The 20670-nt window shown below is 36.6% G+C and overlaps 1 protein-coding gene across 4 annotated transcripts in view; it reads right to left on the bottom strand.

Moving 5' to 3' along the window:
* RNGTT (RNA guanylyltransferase and 5'-phosphatase) overlaps positions 1-20670 on the bottom strand; it is a 193437-nt gene that overhangs the window by 114637 nt on the left and 58130 nt on the right. For all 4 annotated transcript variants that reach the window (XM_055713704.1, XM_055713707.1, XM_055713706.1 and 1 more), the window contains one exon: positions 15697-15768. In XM_055713704.1, coding sequence (XP_055569679.1) covers positions 15697-15768 — 72 coding nt within the window. The remainder of the gene's footprint in view (positions 1-15696; positions 15769-20670) is intronic.

The following is a 20670-nucleotide window of genomic DNA, read 5'->3' as shown; positions in this document are numbered from 1 at the left end:
ACTATGAGCATTCAAAATGCACATTTATCACATTAGTAATTGCTCATAATTATATTTTGAGCATCAGATAGTGAGGAGAACACACTGTGGATATCACTAAGAGGAAATAAGCAACTGGCATTTGGTAAAATCTAAAGTTAAGTTTCAATCAGACATATCACTTTCATAATAATAAGGGACAAAACTCATAGATTTGCATTGTTACAGGCACGATACAGCACTGAAAGTTATTTACACGAGATCATCCCTCATGTTGCCATTTCACACATTGCCTCATTCACACAAAAAAAGTAATTTCCAAAAACTATCCTTTTCACAGAGAATAAGCTCACAGAGTTTTGGCTTCAAAACCACAATTTTTCAAAATTTGAAAGCAATGAGCACAGGAAACTGGGAAGACATGGGACTCAATCATCAATGGCAGCAATACAGATGAGGAGGAGAACCAGCAAGCAGATATTTCCTGTACTAAACATAGCTAGAAGAGAAACAGAAAGGGAATCTAAAAGCAAAGAAGCCCAGCTCTAATGTGCATCAAAGAATCAGAACTGGTCAATCTGAAAAAGGAAATAAATGGCAAAATGACATTCTGACAAGGCATACAAAGGTAGGAGACAGAATGAGTAGTATCAGAACAGATATCTTAAGAGAAAAACAGAATGCCAATTTAGACTAATTGAGTTTAACCATGTTCTTTCCAAACTCATCCTGAACCTTCTGTATTTCATGCTCCCAAAAGGGCATTAAGTTTCTCTTAACATTTCCTTCCTAGCAGTAGACCTCTATCAAAAGTCCTCAACCGTTCATTGCAACAGCTTTAAGAACTATGCGCTGCTCCCATACTACATGGAATTCACAACCACTTTCTTTCAGGACTCGGCTTCAATCTTGGACGAGGACAGGCAGCACAGCCACCATCACCTGGGAGGAAAGCACGTCCTGTACAAAGCCAGTGACAACATGGGTGAAATGTCTTCTAATCTCTGGTCATTGATCCGTGCCTGTGAAGAAGAAGAAAGCCTATCTGGCTGTTGACTTTGCCTTCAGCGTTGCCTTCCTTTCACCCATGAAGGTGTTATTAGTAAAGAGCCATTCACATGAATGGAAAATTAAGACTATGGAAAAATCCCAGGAGCAGGAGAGTGGCTCGCTCTTTATTCATTTGCGGCAGAACACAGCTGTGTGATTAAGTGTCATAGACAAAATTCTGGAGAATCACTCTTTCTTTCTTTCTTTCTTCCCCCATGTACAGCATACTTGAGAAATCATCTATACAGTGATTGAGCTTGTCCTGGTTTGCATATCTAATTAAAGCATAGAAAACGCAACTTGACTTCTGTTAACAACTGACTGAAGAACCAATTGAAGAATTCTTTCCTGGGAAATCTATATACATATTTTTTATTATTTCAAAGAACACCATAAACTGTTTTCTAGGTATGTTTCAACAAGATGCTCTCTTCCCTACAGTAGCTTTTCCACTCAGCCACATTTTACAAGTAGGTCTGAAAGTGCAAATGAACTAATTAATGTTCCGAATATTTGAGCTTCCAATAAGCAGTAAAGTTATTTAGAGAGCTTCTTTACAATTATTTATTCAAAAACACTTTTGCATCGTGACTTAAATTTATTTCAATCCCTTAACAGTTAAATTAAAAGATGAGACAACTTCATATGCACCATAAACCAGCTGAACCATTTTCTTTTCCTTTAAATAATCCTTTCATTTCTCCCATCTACTTGGAACTAATTATTTCCTGCAGCTCTGCCAATCATGTATTTTTATTTCAAGGCTTGTTAAGCAGAAGGGTGTATTACCACTAGGTTCCATCATACAAAGGTCAGAGCTAGGTTGACATAAGATTATATGAGATGGGAAAACACAGATAATGCTACCGAGCAACTTCATCAGTCAAGTAAACTAAAAGTTAAGGAGTATTTCACTCTCACAAAAGCACAAGACATTAGCAATAGGAAAATCACCATAACATTGAATTTAAATCAAGAACATACTGAAGAAAAGAAATACTGGAGGAGGAGGGCTTTTTCCTTATTAGTAGATTCTTGCATAATTACAAAAAATGTTGCTAATATACAATATATTTATCCCAGGCAGATCCAAAACCTTCAAGTGGTAAAATCCTAGCTTTTATCAAACAAGTAGGAGGGTAACGCAGGCTGCAATAAATAACTCTGAGACCTTGACAAAAAGAGGAAGAGATTATTTAGTATATGTTTTTATATATATAAATATATATATATATGACACATTTAAAAGTTGTCCAAAGCCAAGGCATTGATGCATGTATAATTTAAACCCAGACATCAAATACTTGTATGTTTTCAGGCAATACAGATGCTTTATTAATTTAAGCATTCAAATGTTTGAGGTATTATTTAAATATCAAAGTTTTTGCTTGTCTGAGAAGGATGAGGATCATCACTGCCTAACAGCATAGTTACTGGAGTGCATTATGTGATAATTCCTGTTCCAGATGTTTTTAACCTAAAATAAGTTTGTTAGCAAAGGGTAAAACAAAATTAACAAGTAGCATGTTTCCTGTCTGTGCTAGAAAGTTACATTTCCCCCTCACTATAATTAAAATTTATCCTAAAGCAAAATATCATTTAGACAAGCCTCAAGAGAGGAGTCACCTGTTGAATCAACATCTCTTCCTCAAGCAGCTGAATTCTCTCTTCACCTATCGAAACTTTGTGCATCACACTAAGAGGTCACAGTATAAAGTGGGCTTACAGCAGATGTGACACTTTAAAATAGTGTTTTGGTTTTAAATACAATCCTCCACATATTCTCAAAATGTAAAATGAGATTTCTACTGAGCTTTGACATCTACTCAGGACTGAACATTTATAAAATTTAAACTTACATTATTTCAAATTAACTTCTCAACAGAACCCATACACAGGCAGTCACATAAGATTTGACCAGTATACCAGTAAGATTTGTCTAGTATACTGCAAAAAGAAATAAATGTTTACAAATCCTAAAAAACAGGGCCTGCAGTTCATATAATATCCATTGTCTTGAGGAGGTGGGGAAAGGTAATTTATTTGCTGAAAAGAGCTAAAAAAAATAACAAAAACCCACCAAAACTCACAATCTCAAGGACATTCCTCCAGCTGGGTGCCAAGAGACTGTATGTGGTCAAGCATCAGGCTGTCCTCCTGCCCTGCACCTAGTTCCCAGAGACCTCCACGCTGAAGTCACAACGTCATGCTGATACGGCTACGAGGCCTGGCGAGTAACTCTGATGTCAGGTCATTAAGTCCAGAAAGGCAGCAGGAATCGCCGAGACAGGTAGAGTAACGGGATTTCTGCTGCGCACCCCACCTTAGTCCCCTCTCTCTGTGCAAGGAGTAAGGTGTCCCCGAGGAGCCACCATCGCCCTCCAGGTTTAAGTCTCCCTTCCCCTGCCTCTAAGGTTGACCTTGTGGCTACAGCTCAGTAAATTCCGTGAGCCTTATGTGGAAAGTCCTTTACCTAGATAGATGCAGTACAGATAACAATGTGGTGTGTGTAGGAGCTAAATCCTATAAAAGTACTTTATTTGAGAATTTGATCTTTTTCCAGCTTTTTTTCTATGCAGCTATAGTAAAAAGAAAAATAATGCCTGGGCCTGTGTACACAGCTGATAACCAGCTTGGTGCAGGATAAATGTAGGCTATTTATTCTCTTCCTCCATGAGATATGGTTCGAAGCCTACCTGCCAGCAAAGCATGCCCCATTTGCTTCCCCAGATCAGTACCTTAGTCATGAATAATTCAGCACATAAACGCATATACGTTCCACACACATCTTCACTTACTGAGCCATAGCAGAACATATGTCACAACTGTCTTAGCTTTAATGATTTTAAGAGAAGAATAAAGAATAAGCTCAGGCTGACATTCTACCCTGTGTTTAACATTATTATTGACAATTCAAGGCACCCACAGCTGACATCTGCATTTCCAATGAAAGCCCATTATTAGTTCTCCCATCTTCTGAAGACCGTGCAGTCTAATATTTTGCATTTTATATTAATGATCTGGCACGTATTTCTTCTGACTGTGGTTTTATAGATGCTGCTGGGTTTTTTGATGCACGTAGCTTTATGTAAAAACAATCTGAAGGTGCTATTTCATTCTCCAAATAAGATTATTACTGTAGTCAATCACCTAAAAGTTTGGGGGTTTTCATTTCCAATTAAGTCTTCTTTTTAAAACAACATTTAAAGTATTAGAGAAATGAAAAAAAACGTAGAATTGTGACTCTAAGATTTTCACTTCTAAAAGGCAGAAAGCAAGACAACCATTATAATCTGAAAATGCACTTTAAAATTTGTTTTTCTAAATTTTACCACTCAAATATTCAAAAGAGATATGTTAATGGCAAGGAATTTAGCAGTTTCAAAATGGTTTCTAAAATCTATCTTGGCACCAATGAGGTTGAGCATGTGAAAAACTGTTTCAATTGTAACTATATAACCAACATGCTGCAGGAACATAATTACTATTTATACGTTGTCAGCTTATACACTGGAATAATGCTTTGATTTATCACTGAATGAAAATGGTTTGGGGAATCCAACCTATTAAAAAGATTGCTTAAGACATGTATTAAATTATTTGTATTTCCTTTAAAAAAAAAATCACTGAAAATAAACAAGTAAATTCAAATATGTATTAATCAACAAAGGAAAGAAGTTTGTTGCCCATGGATAAACATCAAGACCTAACAGAATATACAAATATAGCTCCACACTTTCTTTTTTATTAGCAAACATACTTGAATGAAACAGCAGAACTGTCAAAACTGTGACTAAACAGATAAGATCAAAACATAAAGTTGATTGTACTACAGACGCTGCTCCCTTCCTCACTCTTCTCCTCCTTGGATTGCTCAAAACAGAATACAAATTCAAGATAAAAACCATCAGACCTTATAACTATAAGTGGATGAGAAATTTGCTTCAGCTGTTTAAAGGTAATGTATATAAGGCAGAATATTTACAATGAGTTGAAGTGACTGAATTATGATTCTCACCATCAACATTGTACAATGAAGAGGCAGACTTATGGATATGGGCATCTACCATGGGTGAACACCTAAACCCTCTCATTTTAAAACAAAGCTCCAGTTAAGCACCAAAAGCTTAGTAGCTACTACTTTGAGAGCACAGACAACTCAGTCCAATTCATTGTTTGACTGCATAAACAGTGGCTTCATTTAGGATCTTTGTAATCCTCATAAATCCTTCTGAGCCTTGAAAAACAGAACTCAATAAGGGGGATTTTACTGGGATGCAAATAATAAAAACCAAAAGGAATTATGTTCTGTCTAGACTGGCTGCCTCCCCTCAAGTAATCTGAGAAGTAGATCAACTTCCCATTTCAATTACACAAGTACAAGTCATAATTCTAATAAGCCATAGCTGTAAAACAGATTTGCCATCATCACCATGGGATATTTACACACAAAAACACTGCACATGGGTCTCCCAGGGGAATATAAATTTAAATAATTTATTTTGCGCTGAATTTTGGCCATCCACAAAGTCAAATAGCAAAACCAGGGCTTTACTGCTTCTGTTTTTTCCAATTATTTTTCCTAGTGCTGCTGTTGCACATAGTATGGAGGCATCCTTACCTTAACTGTGACAGACACCACTTCTACTCTCCTCACACTCACTCTCTTTCTACCAGCCATTCACAGTGACTTCTCATAAGAATACCTATTGCTGGGTTTTTACAGGGCTGTCTTTATGACAAAGATTTACCACTTCAGTGAATTAAAAAAACATGGGAAAATTCCTACATCTTGAAGACATTATTCAGGGCATTTCCATACTTGAAAATATTGTGGCACTATTTTTTTTAGAATACAAATCACCTCATAGTATTTAAAGTAAGACTGCCTAGTACAGTAATCATAAAGTATCTTAAAAATTAGAAAAGAGAAAAAAAAGTAGAAACAATAAGCACTGATTCACAAATACCATCTTAGGAAAGGAACCACCCACTTTTCCTAAACCATGATAAAACTAAAAATCAAGTATCTGCTTGTAATACATGTTACACTTCTAAAGACTTGTAAAAGATCTGTAACTTTAGTACACAATCTGTTTGAAATATCTAGTTCATTGTGTGCATGGTTAGCTTATGAGTGAGAAATACTGATTAATTACTACCATACTCATCTCAAAAGAAAAGCAGTATTTTTCTTCATATTTCTTTTAAATAAAGAGAAATATTCTAGAAAGGATGAAAATATGGCCTTCATATTCTCTCCCAGACTGTAACAGTCACTCAGTTTATTCACACATACTAGCTATGGAAAAGAAAATACTAGAGAGGTCCTGCTTTCACCTTCATAAAACCTATCCTGAATTATATAGTTATTTTAGATCTGGTATAGCCTTCTGATTAACTTTTATTATTTTTCTTCAGTTCTTTTTCTCTAGAAACAGTAAAAAGGTGGAAAGGCAAGAGACAAGGAGAAAGCTGAAACAATTAAATATTACAGCTAGATTAATTGTAGAAAAGGAGGACTTAAAACTAAGAGAAAAAAGACATGACGACATTTGAACACACTCCTGCTGTTTCCATACAATAACCCCGCAACCATCCTATAGGTTTTCCTGTTTTGAAATACACTGGACAAAAAAAGCTCTGTGTTAGACTTCATTCTCAATATTTAGGAAATTGGACATGATAATGCAACCAGAAAACCTGCTCTACTGTAAAGTTTTTCACACTTTCCACTTCAGTTGTGATCACTGCCAGATTCTTGAGAGGTATGAGTATTTGCCTGAGACAGAAGTTGGGTTTAAGTCCACTTGGCAGTTACTATGGGAATGATCGTTATAAACAGCGAGCTGAAGGAGACAGTTTTTCTATTTAATCATACGTTATGGTTCCTAGCACAACAAGATTAAAAAATATTGCAAATAAAAAGCAAGGGTTTTTAAGGCGAAAAACATGAAAGACAGAAAACTGTTTAGCAAAAACTATGGAGAAGAGCTCTTTAAAAAGACCTTCTAAGAACAAAAACACTTGGTTGTAGACTTCGTTCTCTAATTTGTATAAGTTTTAAATTTTTCAGAGTTATTCTCATTTACTTGTAACTTGTTATTTTCATTCTCATGTAACTTAAACTTTCAGGTCTTCCTTTGCATTTTTTGTAGCAAGTTTCATGGTTTGCTGAAGAAGCGTCACATCAGAGTAAGCAAGTAAAACCTATGGAACTCGAACACCTGAAAAATATAAAGGATTTAATAACATGGCAACTCCTAAAGTTGCTCTTGGAGAACTACTTGTCCCTGTATCTCTCTCCCAGGAGCAACACTATGTGTCTCTTCCCCTAACAACTAGCGAGAATCTGCCATTCAAAAAGGTTCTCACGAGACATGCTTTATCTTAAGGTATGGAAACAGCTTTGGGGAATAAAAGAAGCATAACAAAATTTGATACACTCCCTTTGCTTGTATATAATACTGCATTAAGCATTCTTTAATTTGGAAAACGTGGAAAACAAACCATCTTCACTACAATCCATACTGCCCCCTGGGTTGGGAAAAGGAGACTCTAATTCCATGTAATTCCAGATGTATTTTTCACATAATCTAATCAGTAAGTAAAACAGCCAACCTTCAAACTAATTACAATGCTAAAGAAGTTCCCCCAAAACAAGCAGCTTATTAACACAAAATATATAAAAAGAACACAAGCACGCCAAAGATACAGTGGTCAGCATGTACCAATTACCACTCTGAGCAATAATTTACTTTTTGTAGGCATCATAGCAAGACAGAGTTTTAAAGAGGGATACAAATATGAGTTAAAATGCTACTTTTCAGTTGCATATGCACTTTACTCAAGCACAAGGACCAACAGGGAAGAAAGCAGAAATTATCTGTTTGGAAGTTTACAGACTAGGTAAAGAGATTTGCAAATTTTGCTGCTCAGACATGCAAGTCCGGTTTTCTGTGATGATCAACAGGGAAGGGGAATAAGGCAAGAAAGACTGAAAAAGACAGCTAGCTAAAGATGCATTTCTAACCATCCATCTCCACGGATCCAAAAGCTTCTGCAGCATCACTCCCTTACTATGTTGATTCTCCATTTTACAAGTGCTCCTAGCACACCACTTGTTGCCCTCCCTATTCTGTAATGCTACCCTATTCATATAGCCTAAAGAATACTAAAACACAGTACCTGGCCAAGCTGCCCCTGCTCTCAATAAACTGCATTATAAAAATGGGATGAGGAGGAGACAGCACCGATGTGACACCAGAAAGCAAAGTAAGACACAACTGAGTAGACGCTCTGTATTCCATTACCTGACACCTCTAAACCATGACAGAATGAAGGGATATATACAGACTTTGAGAACGTAACACACCATAAGAGCACTGTTACACACATTTGGGCGCTTGTTGGGTATGTCTCCTCAAGAAATAGAAAGGGTGTAAGAGTAAACATGTGCATGGCATCCTCATTTTCCAGAGTACTATTAGTAACAAAAGCATTTTAAATCCGTATTTTGAGGTGGCACTATTTGAGAAACAACCTCAGAACTAAAAGTGGAAGGGTGACTGGCAGCCAGGTGCATTTGTAAACTGAAAATACTCAATTAAACACTTGCATCTCTGAATTATGGCCTCAAAATGTTCACAGTACGTTTTAAAGATAAGGTTAACAGGCTAATAAATGAGAGACGTCACGTACCATGAGCTTTACATCACTTTCAAATGAGTTTTATAACAGGAAAGTGTGACATGTTAATATTTTACAGGGATCTAAACCAAAAATTTTTCAGACATGAATTCAATGAGCACGTTGGGAGGATTTATGACCAGCGTTATCTGTTTACCATGAAAAATTTTATCTAACAGCTACAGCATTGTTACACATAATGGCAACCAAAGAAATCTTGATCTTGACTTAATTTAATGCACAGAGTATTAGGAAATTTAATCAAAATTCTATCTCCCCTCTAAAAATTAAAATAATTACTCTTTTTCAATCATTCAAGTCTATTCTTATCATTGCAATCTGGTCTCATGAAAACTTGGCTAGAGTTTAAAAATTTAAAGGCCAGGGTTAGAAAGGAAAAGGAAAGTACTATTCATTTTCAGCATCTTTGCTAAGAATGCGTTAATTAGATCCTACATTATGCCAGTGTTACTTTTTATTACTTAACTAAGGAAAAAAATAGTTGCTTAAGTTTAGTATCTATACATCTACATGTAATTATTGAAAATTACCTAAGATCTTGTCTCAGAACAAGGCTTCTCAGGAAGAGCTGTCTCAAAGGCGACTGGAGAATGAAGACATGTTCTTTTGTGGATTGTTTCTGGTGAATAGGGATTTGAATTTGCTTGTATTTGCCTCTGGGACTGTGAATTATTCTATTGTTGCCTTCCTCTGTTCACTAGAATTACCCACCAAATGTGAACCTTTTATTCACTATTCAGGTGAAAGAGGTAGTTATACAGCTATAGCTACCGTAATAACGAACTCGGCTACATGCCGACACAAATCAGGAAGGTGACAAGTACCAGGCATTATATAGCTCTCTACTTAATAAGACTAAACACCGCAAGGAATATTGGGTGCCATTAGCCTTTTATGTTCAGAGGAATATGAAAAATCCAGATTTCATGTGTGCAGAGTGCACACATAGCTAGTGACATAAACGTGGACCAGAACCCCTCAATTAGAGTATGAAAAGCCAAATATATACATGCATTTTTAAGAAATATTTTGTCATTTTCCAATGAGAAAAAGACTCTTCTTAGAAAAAAAAAATACTTAGGATGTGAGAAAAGATAAACAGTGTTGCAACTGATTTCTACTTCTAGAAACATTTCACATGTCAAATGTGACTTCACATGATAATGACATCTTTCCTATATTGGTGCCATCTTCTCCATAGACAAGCAGAAGTTTCATACTAGTTTTCAAGCTTCTTGGAACTTCTTTTACCCTCCAGAAGGGAACGCTGCTGTATGTCATGATATACCACTATTTTTTATTCCGCTTTATTCCCTCTCTTTTCAACGCAAAGAACCTTCACGTCCTCTGCCCTAAGCCCCTAAAGGCACATTAACAGCAGAATACCTGGTATTTCACAGAACAGCACCTTCTGAACTTCAGAGAGGTGAGCCCCAAATCTGCGAACTAGAAGACTCTGGGTACATCTACACTGGTGAACCACCACAGCAAATGCCTCATCTCTGCCCCTGCAGCCACCAGCCGTCTGACCACAGACATAGTCTCGCTCTCCAAAAGAAGGTGACGGCATCTCAGAACACTGATAAGAACGGTCCCTGAGCAACGTTAAACTTTAAACTATTCTTGAGAACTGCTCAAGGGCACCATAGCCAGCCAGGGCCAAAACTGTGTCAGGGACCATTTTAACTGCTTAAAAAGAGGATAAACTTTCAGTAGCAGGATCCTGCCCTTTGCACAGCTTCAGTTATTAGTATATGTGTATGCAGCCTCTCAGAAATAGGCTTTGAGAGATGATTTTATATACTTTGAGCCAAATGAAGCAGAAAAGAAAAAGCAGAGATTGCTCTGTGTCTCCTCGGAGTTGAGGTCCAAAGGTGGCCTTATTTCACTAGGATATAGCTTCCTTTCTATGAATCTCCTTTTAGCATATGAAATGAAAGCAGTGAGACAGCAATGTCGTATTTTGAGTTGCTGTTAATAATAATCAACATCATGATTCAGACTGAAAAAATGACAATAAAAATCTTTTTTTTAATCTCATGAAGAATCACTTGTTTTTCTTGACATAGGCATCTCTTGTAACACAATGAGATGTGTTACCACAAGCTTCTAGAAACTAGATGCCACAGAAACAGTGATTAAAAGAAATTAATCTAAGGGTTACATCAGCATCCCTGACTGACTTTTGCAGCAGCTAGAGGTGAGAAACATCAGAATTCAATACAAAATTTATCATGGAAAAAGACAGCCAAGATAGATTATTTCCATGTTTTCCCTAAAAACGCCAGTATAGGTCTCTCCCAATCACTGAAACTCTTCTTCTTCTTCCTAAGACTTTTCCCATGGAGACGCTTAGAGCCAAACACAAACTACATATTTCAACCAGTCTATTCTCTTAGTTTCGAATGTTCTTTCTAGAAGGCTGCTGTAGTTTATTCCTGATACACCACAGCAAAATCAAAAAGCTAAGTAACAATAAGAGTCACTGATAATAATGTGGATGAAAATTTGTGAAACTTAAGTCTTTGCCCACTCACTTTCTCTCATTTTTCTTTTTATAGCCTCTACTCACTGTTAAGCTTCTGTTACCATTCTCTCCTGATGAACACATCACCCTTCTTTAATGACTTCCTTACCTCTTCTGGGTCATACTCAGGTGAAATCCTGACTAAGTCTGAAGAAAGATGTCATGTCGTACTGAGACACTCAACTCCGTGATTTCACGACATTCTCCCAAAATCACAGTATTGTACATCAAATGAAAACAATTACTTTTACTCCCAGATGACCTGTTACTAGCAGACCACTACTTCTCTTAAATCTCAGATCGATGTTGGTCTCTCAAACACTTAACCTGTCAAACGCCAGTGCTGCAAGGGACAAATTGGACACAACTATTTATAGATTAGGTTCTTTGGGGGTTAGGCTGAAACTTTAAGCATACAGCTTTTAAGAATAAATGTACCCTCTCACAATTTCTGCTCATAAAAGGCAACAGCGCTCATGGTATTTAGTTAACTTAGACACAGAGAAGCCAAGCTAAGTAATTTGGGCTTCATTTAGGTATCGGTCTTCAGTCTTACAAGTCCCTTCGTTAAAAGCCAGAGAAATACAGCATATAACTGAGACAAGGTTGCCCTGTCTCAACTACTACACTTCTAAACATGAATTTTAACACTATTTAGCCCTGTAAAACAAAGATAACGTAGAACCAAAATAAATACAAAAATGGAGTACACTGCAATTTTGAAACATGACAATAATGCTGGCCAAAAATACTGAGAATAGTTCAAAGTGATATTCCAGTAAATGACATTTAGAAATATTATATGACATTATTTTGTTATGATCTAAAATTTAATTCCACAGTTTCTCTGTATACATGTTAACAGTTTCCACTGTAAATATACAGTCATTCTGAGGGGCATAAGTTGACATATATCTTACTATAAATACATGGTGCATTGTGAAAAGCTATATAATATTTTAGTACTAACTTCTATATTTTTGTGTTAGTGCTGGTCATCCTAGCACACAAATTCTCAGCAGTATTAATAGTGCACATAAGTCTTTGGGACTTAATGTGGAATTTGTGAATGCAGTATTTCAGAAGGAATATACTGACAAAGCCAGAAAGCTTTGTAACACTGAACTAGCAAAATAGGTTGAGCATTTGAGAATAAGGTCAGATGAAAATATCTCTGTTCACTAGACCTGACTAAAACATGCGGTTTGCCTGAGCAAAGGCGTTTTTCAACAGGGTTTGCATTCACATTTCCCCAGCTGCAATGTCACATCTCTAACAGCAGAGTATGCCAAGTCACTGTGGGGATGAGACAGGGGACATGTTGGAAATCTTGTAACTCACACGACAGACAGCGAGTACAGTTACTCCACCATTCATCTCCAGGAGACACAACTACTTTCAAGATCAAAAGGAGCAATGTCGAATTACAGAGCACCTCATATAACTGTCTGGCAGGTTGCTTTGAGGTGTTGGTGTGGGGTTTTTTTGGAGTGGGAGGTTGTTTCAGAAGAGGGGAATGTTTCATTTTTCAACAGGAATGATGTTTTGTGTAATTATTTGATTTGACCCTTAGCTAGGAAAATTTACACAAATCTAACCTACAAAACTTTAAAAGGAATTTACTTCTTGCAAATCACAAGTTTTTAATACATTTACTTCTCAGTGATAGAATTCTGTTGATCATTTCCTGCCAAGACAAACATCCTCAGGTGCCCAGTTTTGTAAGTTTCTAAAAGTAACCTAAAAAACACTGTGCTTTTTAGTCTTTATAGTAGGACCATTGTTAAGGACTTCTTGCAGCTGAAGCCCTCCTTGTACTCACATGGATAACATTATTTTAGTTTGCCCTTGACATTAAAGTAGTATTAAGTAGTAACTAACTCCTCTCTCTTGTTCCCAGTGCATTTAAAAAACAACCAACCACAAACAAGCTTTAAAGCATTTACAGCTCTGCTCAAGAGAAAACTTTTCCTAAACCTTACCAATCCTCTGGAAACCCTCTGATCATTTTTCCTATTGCCTGCCATGCAGGCAAGTGGGATTCTTCACATTAAGTCTGGACACTTTGCTACAAATGAGGGTTTCCTCCCCCTCCACCCCAAAAATGTTTAACCAAAATAATAATGACTTTCAGAAAGTGTTATTTTGCTGGGACAGTACATGTACATCCCAAACTGAGAGAAGAAGACAATATACTACTTACATTTATTTTTCAAAAGGAGAGTAACAGCAGTGAATGTCATGTTAGACACAAAGTGAGAGCAGAGACAAGGAAAGACATGAAGGCAAATAAAACACAGAATCACAGGCAGAGGAACAGGTAAGAAAATGTAAAGGAGAAATGAGAACCCAGGAGTAGTTATAGAAGATCATATTTTTTTAGAAGTATACAAAGAATTTTTGCATACTGAAAATTCCCAGTCATAAGAGGGATCCAGGAAACTAACACCTACTTTTCAGAAAAGGTTAAAGAAAACGTCGTCAAGACGCAGAATTAAAATGAGTTAACAAAAAGCTTCTACTCCTGATCTAACTTCTATTCCCCACAAACTATTACTTTCAAAAGCAACTGTCCTAAGTCACAGTGTGACTACACTCCCGAGAATATCAAAGTCCTTTTTGGTGACTAGTACCATGCCTACAGTTGTACTTCCCACTTACACTGAATGGCCTACTTGAGCTGAGTAGTATCTCACCCAGGTCTGGAAGGGTCATCGGTAGTTTAGGAAATCTGAAATGCACTAAAAACCACTAGTGGTTTACTAACACTGTTTGTCCCATTAGGAGCACTGAAACAATAACTTTGTTTTTCCAGAAGCATTTACAGATACTGGAGTGTTTTTCCATAGGCTATTTAGTCACAGGTCTAGTGAAATCTAAACACGTTGTTGTGGTTTAACTACAGTAGGTAGCTAAGCCTCATGCAGTCACTCGCTCACTCCCCCTACAATGGGACAGGGGAAGTGAGAAAACTCGTGGGTTGAGATAAAGACAGTTTAACAGGTGAAGCAGAAGCCACGCACGCAAGCAAAGCAGAACAAGGAATTCATTCACCACTTCCCCTGGCACCAGGTGTTCAGCCATCCCCAGGAAAGCCGGGCTCCGTCGTGTGTGACAGGTACTTGGGAAGACAAACGCCATCCCTCCGCACGTTCCCCCTTCCTCCTTCTCCCCCAGCTTTATATGCTGAGCGTGGCGCCATGTGGTATGGGACATCCCTTTGGTCAGCTGGGGTCAGCTGCCCCGGCGGTGCCCCCTCCCAGCTCCTTGTGCCCCCCCAGCCCGGTCGCGGCTGGGGCGCAGTGAGGAGCAGAAAAGGCCTCGGCTCTGTGCAAGCACCGCTCAGCCACAGCTAAAACATCCCGGAGTTATCAGCGCTGTTTCCGGCACGAATCCAAAACATAGCCCCGAATCCAAAACATAGCCCCGTACTAGCTACTGTGAAGAAATTTAACACTAACTCAGCAAAAAACAGTACATGCTGTATTCACAAAGTTCTTTTAAATATTGCTTTCAAAAGACATGTATAGTTAAATTCATCCTTCCTGAAAGACATTTTCTTTCCCTCAGACATAACAGAAAAATCACTAGAAATTTTATTTGATAATAAGAGCTAACAAGCGGATCACATTGTCAAGGTTAGTTCTTCAAATCAGCTTCAGTAGGATACACTGCCATAAGACCTCTGAAGAACTTCAATTTCCGCACATATGATTTTGGGGGGAAAAATACAAGAAATTAAAAAAAAATATCTATGAAAGATAACATACAAGAGCCCTTTGGTGACATTCAAACCTTGACTATATTTGAAAGCTGCTTTAAAGAAAAAAGCTTCCTATTTTCTGTACTGTTTAACAGCTCTTTCTTGCGATCATGAAGACTTTATCCCTGGCTGTCAACAAAGGCTTCTCCTTTTCCACAGCTTCCATAATGTATTTCTTTGTTACATATTTGCACTACAGCCAGTGTAAACAAGAAAGCCTGCTTTTGAGACTTAACAGATTACCAGCCGCCTGGTTTCACAGAGAAATCTGAAAAAGAGATGATGGAGCAGCCCAATGAGCAGCACTGTGATGCTTGCTAACAAATACACCACTTACAGGCTAACTTCTCCATCCCCTCTCAATTTCACTGCCTAAATAGTTCAAACATGCTCTAGAAATCAGAAATTTTCCCACAGTGTTTAGTGAACTGTTTCAAACCACCGTCTTTTCTTGAGCAGGTGGAAACAAATCAACAAATTTGGGAAGACAAATGCCATCGCTGCTTTCAACCTTAACTCTGATGAAATGCTTGTTAACAAGTTACAAAATACCCAAACACTTTTGGTGCTCAAATTTACTCTGAAGCTCTTACTTACACAAATAAGATTAAAATAGAAATGAGAATTAATAACCAATGATAAAAGCAATAAAACTGAAAGTACTTACATTAAACTTGATAATGTCATATATCAAGTATCGAGGGACAACCTGTCCGTTAACCTTGTCGATGATCATTTCCTTTAAGAAAAGAGATTACATTTACATTTATTTAGAGAATACAGAAGAATGTCAACACATCTATTCTTAGTGCACGTACCTGTAAGTGTGATGCAATCAAACACTGGCCACATCTTTATTATGAAAAAAATTTACAATAGGTCAAGATTATAAAATTAATAGTATGTCTTAAATGTCTCTCATGAAGCATTCAATAAGAAGCCAAGAAGCTGTACGAAGGCTCCACATTCTGATCTGCAATATTTATACATTAGTTTCCCCCACAGCTTTCAAAATCACTACCTTTCTTGAGTAAATAACGAGGTTTTAGAAACCTCAGTAAGAACTGCAATCCTAAGCCAACGAAGCACTTTCGAAAATCTCACCTACAGTAAGTAGTACAACAGTAAGGAAATAAAAGAACAAGCATTCACATCCATTTTCTGTGCTCTAGGTTGGATCTTTTCATGTTAACAGCATCCTAGGCAGCAGTGACAACTGCAATTTACTTGGAATGTTGCATTGTGACTGAACAGTAGGGTTCCTTCAAGTGGAAATATCACAGGTACCATCTGTATCACATCAAATCAGCTAATACATACTACATAATATATAATAATACCAATATATACTGATAAATCATCTTGAAAGTTTGTCAGCCAGAAGACTATTAACAATCAACATCCAAACACAAAGTGTTTCCTGAACTTAATGTTACATACAAAAATATATACATCTTACATGCTGGTGATAAAGTAAACAGAATGTTTAGTTTCCCATAGATTAGTCATGATTGAAAATGGTAACAATCAACCCATTGGTAGCCCTTTTTCACAGACAGTTGAAATATTTCCTTCTCTAAACACAATCAATTTTCTCCCTTCCCTCACCCAGTTCTTGGCTAGTAAGTTAGTTGTGCCAGCTAAGGATTTTTTGCTGGCAATATAAAGTTAAAATTCCAAATTCACTCATATAAGATAAAACAATTGGAAAAGGTGAAAATATTTCACTATACCATAATGAAAACAAAATTGTGAGCTCAAAAATTATTCAGAAGAGAATCTTACATCAACTCAATTTTGTTGTCTTTGTTTCTTGCTAGGTCAGTAGCACTTTTATGTTTTACAACCTTTTAACTTCTGTTAGAATACTTAACTTCTACAAAGTAAACTCAAACAAGAGTCTCAAATAAGACTGATTTTCTGTCTCTGCACATACCAAGCTTCTTGATTTGTACCTAGTACTTAATTGCATTTGGCTTTTAAAAATAAGCAAGCAGTTGTAAAAACATAGATTTACTTTAAAGCAAACACCAAGCTTGAAACATTTAAAACTAAACTAGAATACATTAACTACTTGTTCTCAAAACACCCTGGGAACTAAAAGTTGCTTACTTAATATTCTAGTATCTCATCCTCTGTGAACACAATACTGATATGGAGATCAGGCTTTCACAGCCACATGCAGTATTCACAGGTGTTGTGAATGACTACCTCAAGTGACCTTACACATCCTTCCACATAATTAAGAAAAATTAAAAATTAAAAAAAAAAAAGAATGAAAAATATTCCTTTGTAACATTAAAATATCTTATTCTTAACTCTAAAAATCATTTAGTCACAGGTACTGTCACGTAACTTTTGCAAAATGTCTACACAGAAGTGATGTAACAAATGCCATTCTGTTACTTTCCCGTATTTAGGCAAGATACTGGTGAGTGTACTGTCAAAGGAACAGCAGATGCAACACTGCAATGCCTTCCTTGACAATAACTAACTGCAAGAACAGATGGAGTAGGTACACCCTAGAAGAGAAAGAAAGCGTGATGTTCAAAGTTAGAAGCATGTGTAAGTCTATAATTGGGGTGGAGAGTAGAAAACCCACCCAGAATTCCTGATAGTAATCAGGTGAATTGAGTAACAAAGTACAACAGAAACAAAAGAATGCTACTGCATTTCTTTGAAGTTTCAATCACAGTAGCAAATGAAACAGTTTTTTAAAATACATTTAACTGAACATGTATTTCAGGACTCATTTCCTCAGCACATATATTCAGAGCCTCAGCTTTGATGCAGAGCTAAAATTTGTATGCAAAACCCTGGAAACATTTCCATGCCTGGTATTACAAGATTTTATGCCTCATTCTCAAAACCTGAATCTCTGAATATTCAGTTCAAGAAGAATTATAAAATATAGCCAAGAGGATCAAGAATGATTTTTAAACTTTCTCTGGTACATTCAGTTTTAAAACAGAATTAATTTTATAAAGAAACTTTTTCTCTACTTCAGACATGTATAAACATTTTTGATACTATTACTGGTCAAACTAGCCTCTTTTCCTCACATCCTCACTTCTTTTCTTCCTCCCATGCCTCTTGCTCTCTTTTCACGTCCTGACTGAAATCCCAGCTACTACAGCAAATAAACAAGAGTACAATATGCCTTAGAAGTAGACATGACAAATTCCTACACTGCTCATCTCCATCATGACAACAACATTCACTGCTCCATTAGTTAACGCAAATACAACTGTCACAAGGCAGCTCTAAAGTGGTCGTAAGAATGATTCAGATTAGAAATACTCTAACACATCATTATTTAACAGTCGGATTTCAGAATATTCCTTGAAATTATGAGAATTGAAGAATACTTCAAGGAATAGACCTTGAAGTTCAGAGACTGTTAGGAAAATGTAGTACTTGAGAACTGATCACATTCAAACTCGCTCATTCTGATCTGAGTAATAACCTGGTACTGTAAGGCTATATTTATGCCAATTTTTAGATAACTACATCTTAAACCCAAAACCACACACATGACGTAATAGAACACAAGTATCCATAAGATGCACCTGCATCTATGCATTGCCTTTTATACACCCCATGAATATTTACAGCCACTATTGTGTGTTTTTAAATTACTGCTGCTAGTAAGTATGATCTTTAACACCTGTGCATTAGCTGGTAGGTTAAGTATTAGCTTAACCTGTGGGCTTGCAGAAAACGGCCAGTTTCTTCAATGTAATCTGGCAAAACTGCACTGGTGTTAATGTCCTTTTCTCAATCATGTGGTGCTGCAAAGGACAGCCTTACAGAATATTAGAAACAGCAACTGTACTAAGAGCTTTTAGCTGAACAAGTACCAAAAGAACAATGCTGGACTGACAGCTCATGGACTTCCCCACCCCACCCCCATATCCAGCAAGCAACTTGGACTTAAAATAATCCAAAATTTAATCATAAAGCAAAGGATCTCACTTTATCAGCCACTTGCAGAATATATTTTTTGTTGACACAAAGTATGGAATCGGATCTAATCATACATCATCTTTTTGTTCCTTTTCCTCCTGTGCATTACCTTGCAACTCTAGTCACTGCTGTATTTCAGGGATTAAGAGAGCTTTATTTGGTTTGGGTTTATTTTTATTTTTGCATAAAGTACCAGCCTTTGATAACTCAAAAAGTTAAGTTATGCCATTTCTGAGAGAGCTTACAAATAAGTGAAGTCTGTACTGAAACAAAAACACGGATCAGTGTCAATCTCACTCTCCGCTTCTGGAGTCCTTGTATTCAAGTATGAGCAATATTTTATGTATAAATAAAATATATACAAAATTGTATTAAAATTGTAGGAAGTACTTCCAGCCTAAGAATGCTTCTGCATTTTCTGCTCAACTGTTTCAAAGCTAAGCAGAATGCCAAGAAAGTTCCTCAAAATAACTAATTTGTTTTCTTGCATGACAGCCATAACACTTGAACAAATACCTATGCATTCCCTCAGATAGCAGTAGGGATACAAAACAGTTGGCTTCTAAAGGAATACTTCATATTATTCTAGTCACCTGTAAGTAAAATTCAAATAAGCTTTAATGAGCTTTGCAGAAAACTTTCTTCCATGCCAGGAGAACAATCACAAATGAAAAGCTGGAGATGAGCACAAAGTGTCACAGTTGCATCACCAAGATGTAACTGATCATACTAAGAACCGTTTGCAAGTGATTTCAGCCTGAAGTGAATTATAAATGTATTTGAAATTCTCAAAGACAACCACATGAAAGGCTTACACCAGAAGCCTTAAAGCAAGTTAATAGATCACTGAATCCATGGAAATTGTCTTTATGAAAGTTTTATAAACACTGTCATTCTAAATATAGTTAAGGGACACTACCTCATCTTTTGTATTCTTAACACCAGTAGTTGTTTTGCTGCATGGCACCTATATCTCTGTTTTCTCTTTCCTCCTTTCTCACACTTTTTAAGCTTACTGTAAAGCAATGCCAACTGGGCCACTTCATTCTAAACTTTCATTCTCTGAAAGAGAGAAAGCTACTTCAAGGGCAATAAGTATGAACTACTTAAACCTATAATTAAAGAATTAACTTCAACAGCCCTTCAGTACTAATTAGCAAAATATGTTAACACAAAAAAGCCAATTTTTTCTTCCCATGGATAAAAAAAAAAAAATCATGCATATACCCAGAGTAAAGGAACAGTCATGGAAATTACCATTTGGCACTAACATTAAACAAATCCTCAATTACAAAGTTAAGCTGTTTGATGCTTCAAATAATAGCAAATTTTATTTTCAAACCTGTTGAAAGGAACTTCAATTGAAAAGAAAAATATTCTATCAGTCAGTTTTTAACTGACCACACTTAAATAAATTCAGAAATCTGTACTATGAAATGTATTTACCCATTGAAAGGTGTTAGTTTTCGCTCAAGGTACTTCACTGAATCAATACTTGTGCATTTAATGTAATTTTGTTTTCCACTTCATGAAAAAAATGGGGGGGGGGGGGAGGGGGGGAAGGGGCGGGGATCACAGTAAGACTAGTTTTATGCCAATAAAGTGAAATCCTAAAATACACTGTAACAGTCAAACTTTTACAAAACAACAAATTAAGTGAAATTATAGATCATGT

This window comes from Falco cherrug, chromosome 6 (assembly GCF_023634085.1).
Source record: "Falco cherrug isolate bFalChe1 chromosome 6, bFalChe1.pri, whole genome shotgun sequence".
Lineage (NCBI taxonomy): Eukaryota > Metazoa > Chordata > Aves > Falconiformes > Falconidae > Falco > Falco cherrug.
Note: the sequence above shows the minus strand (reverse complement) of the source record. Positions and strands in the feature narration are given on the sequence as shown.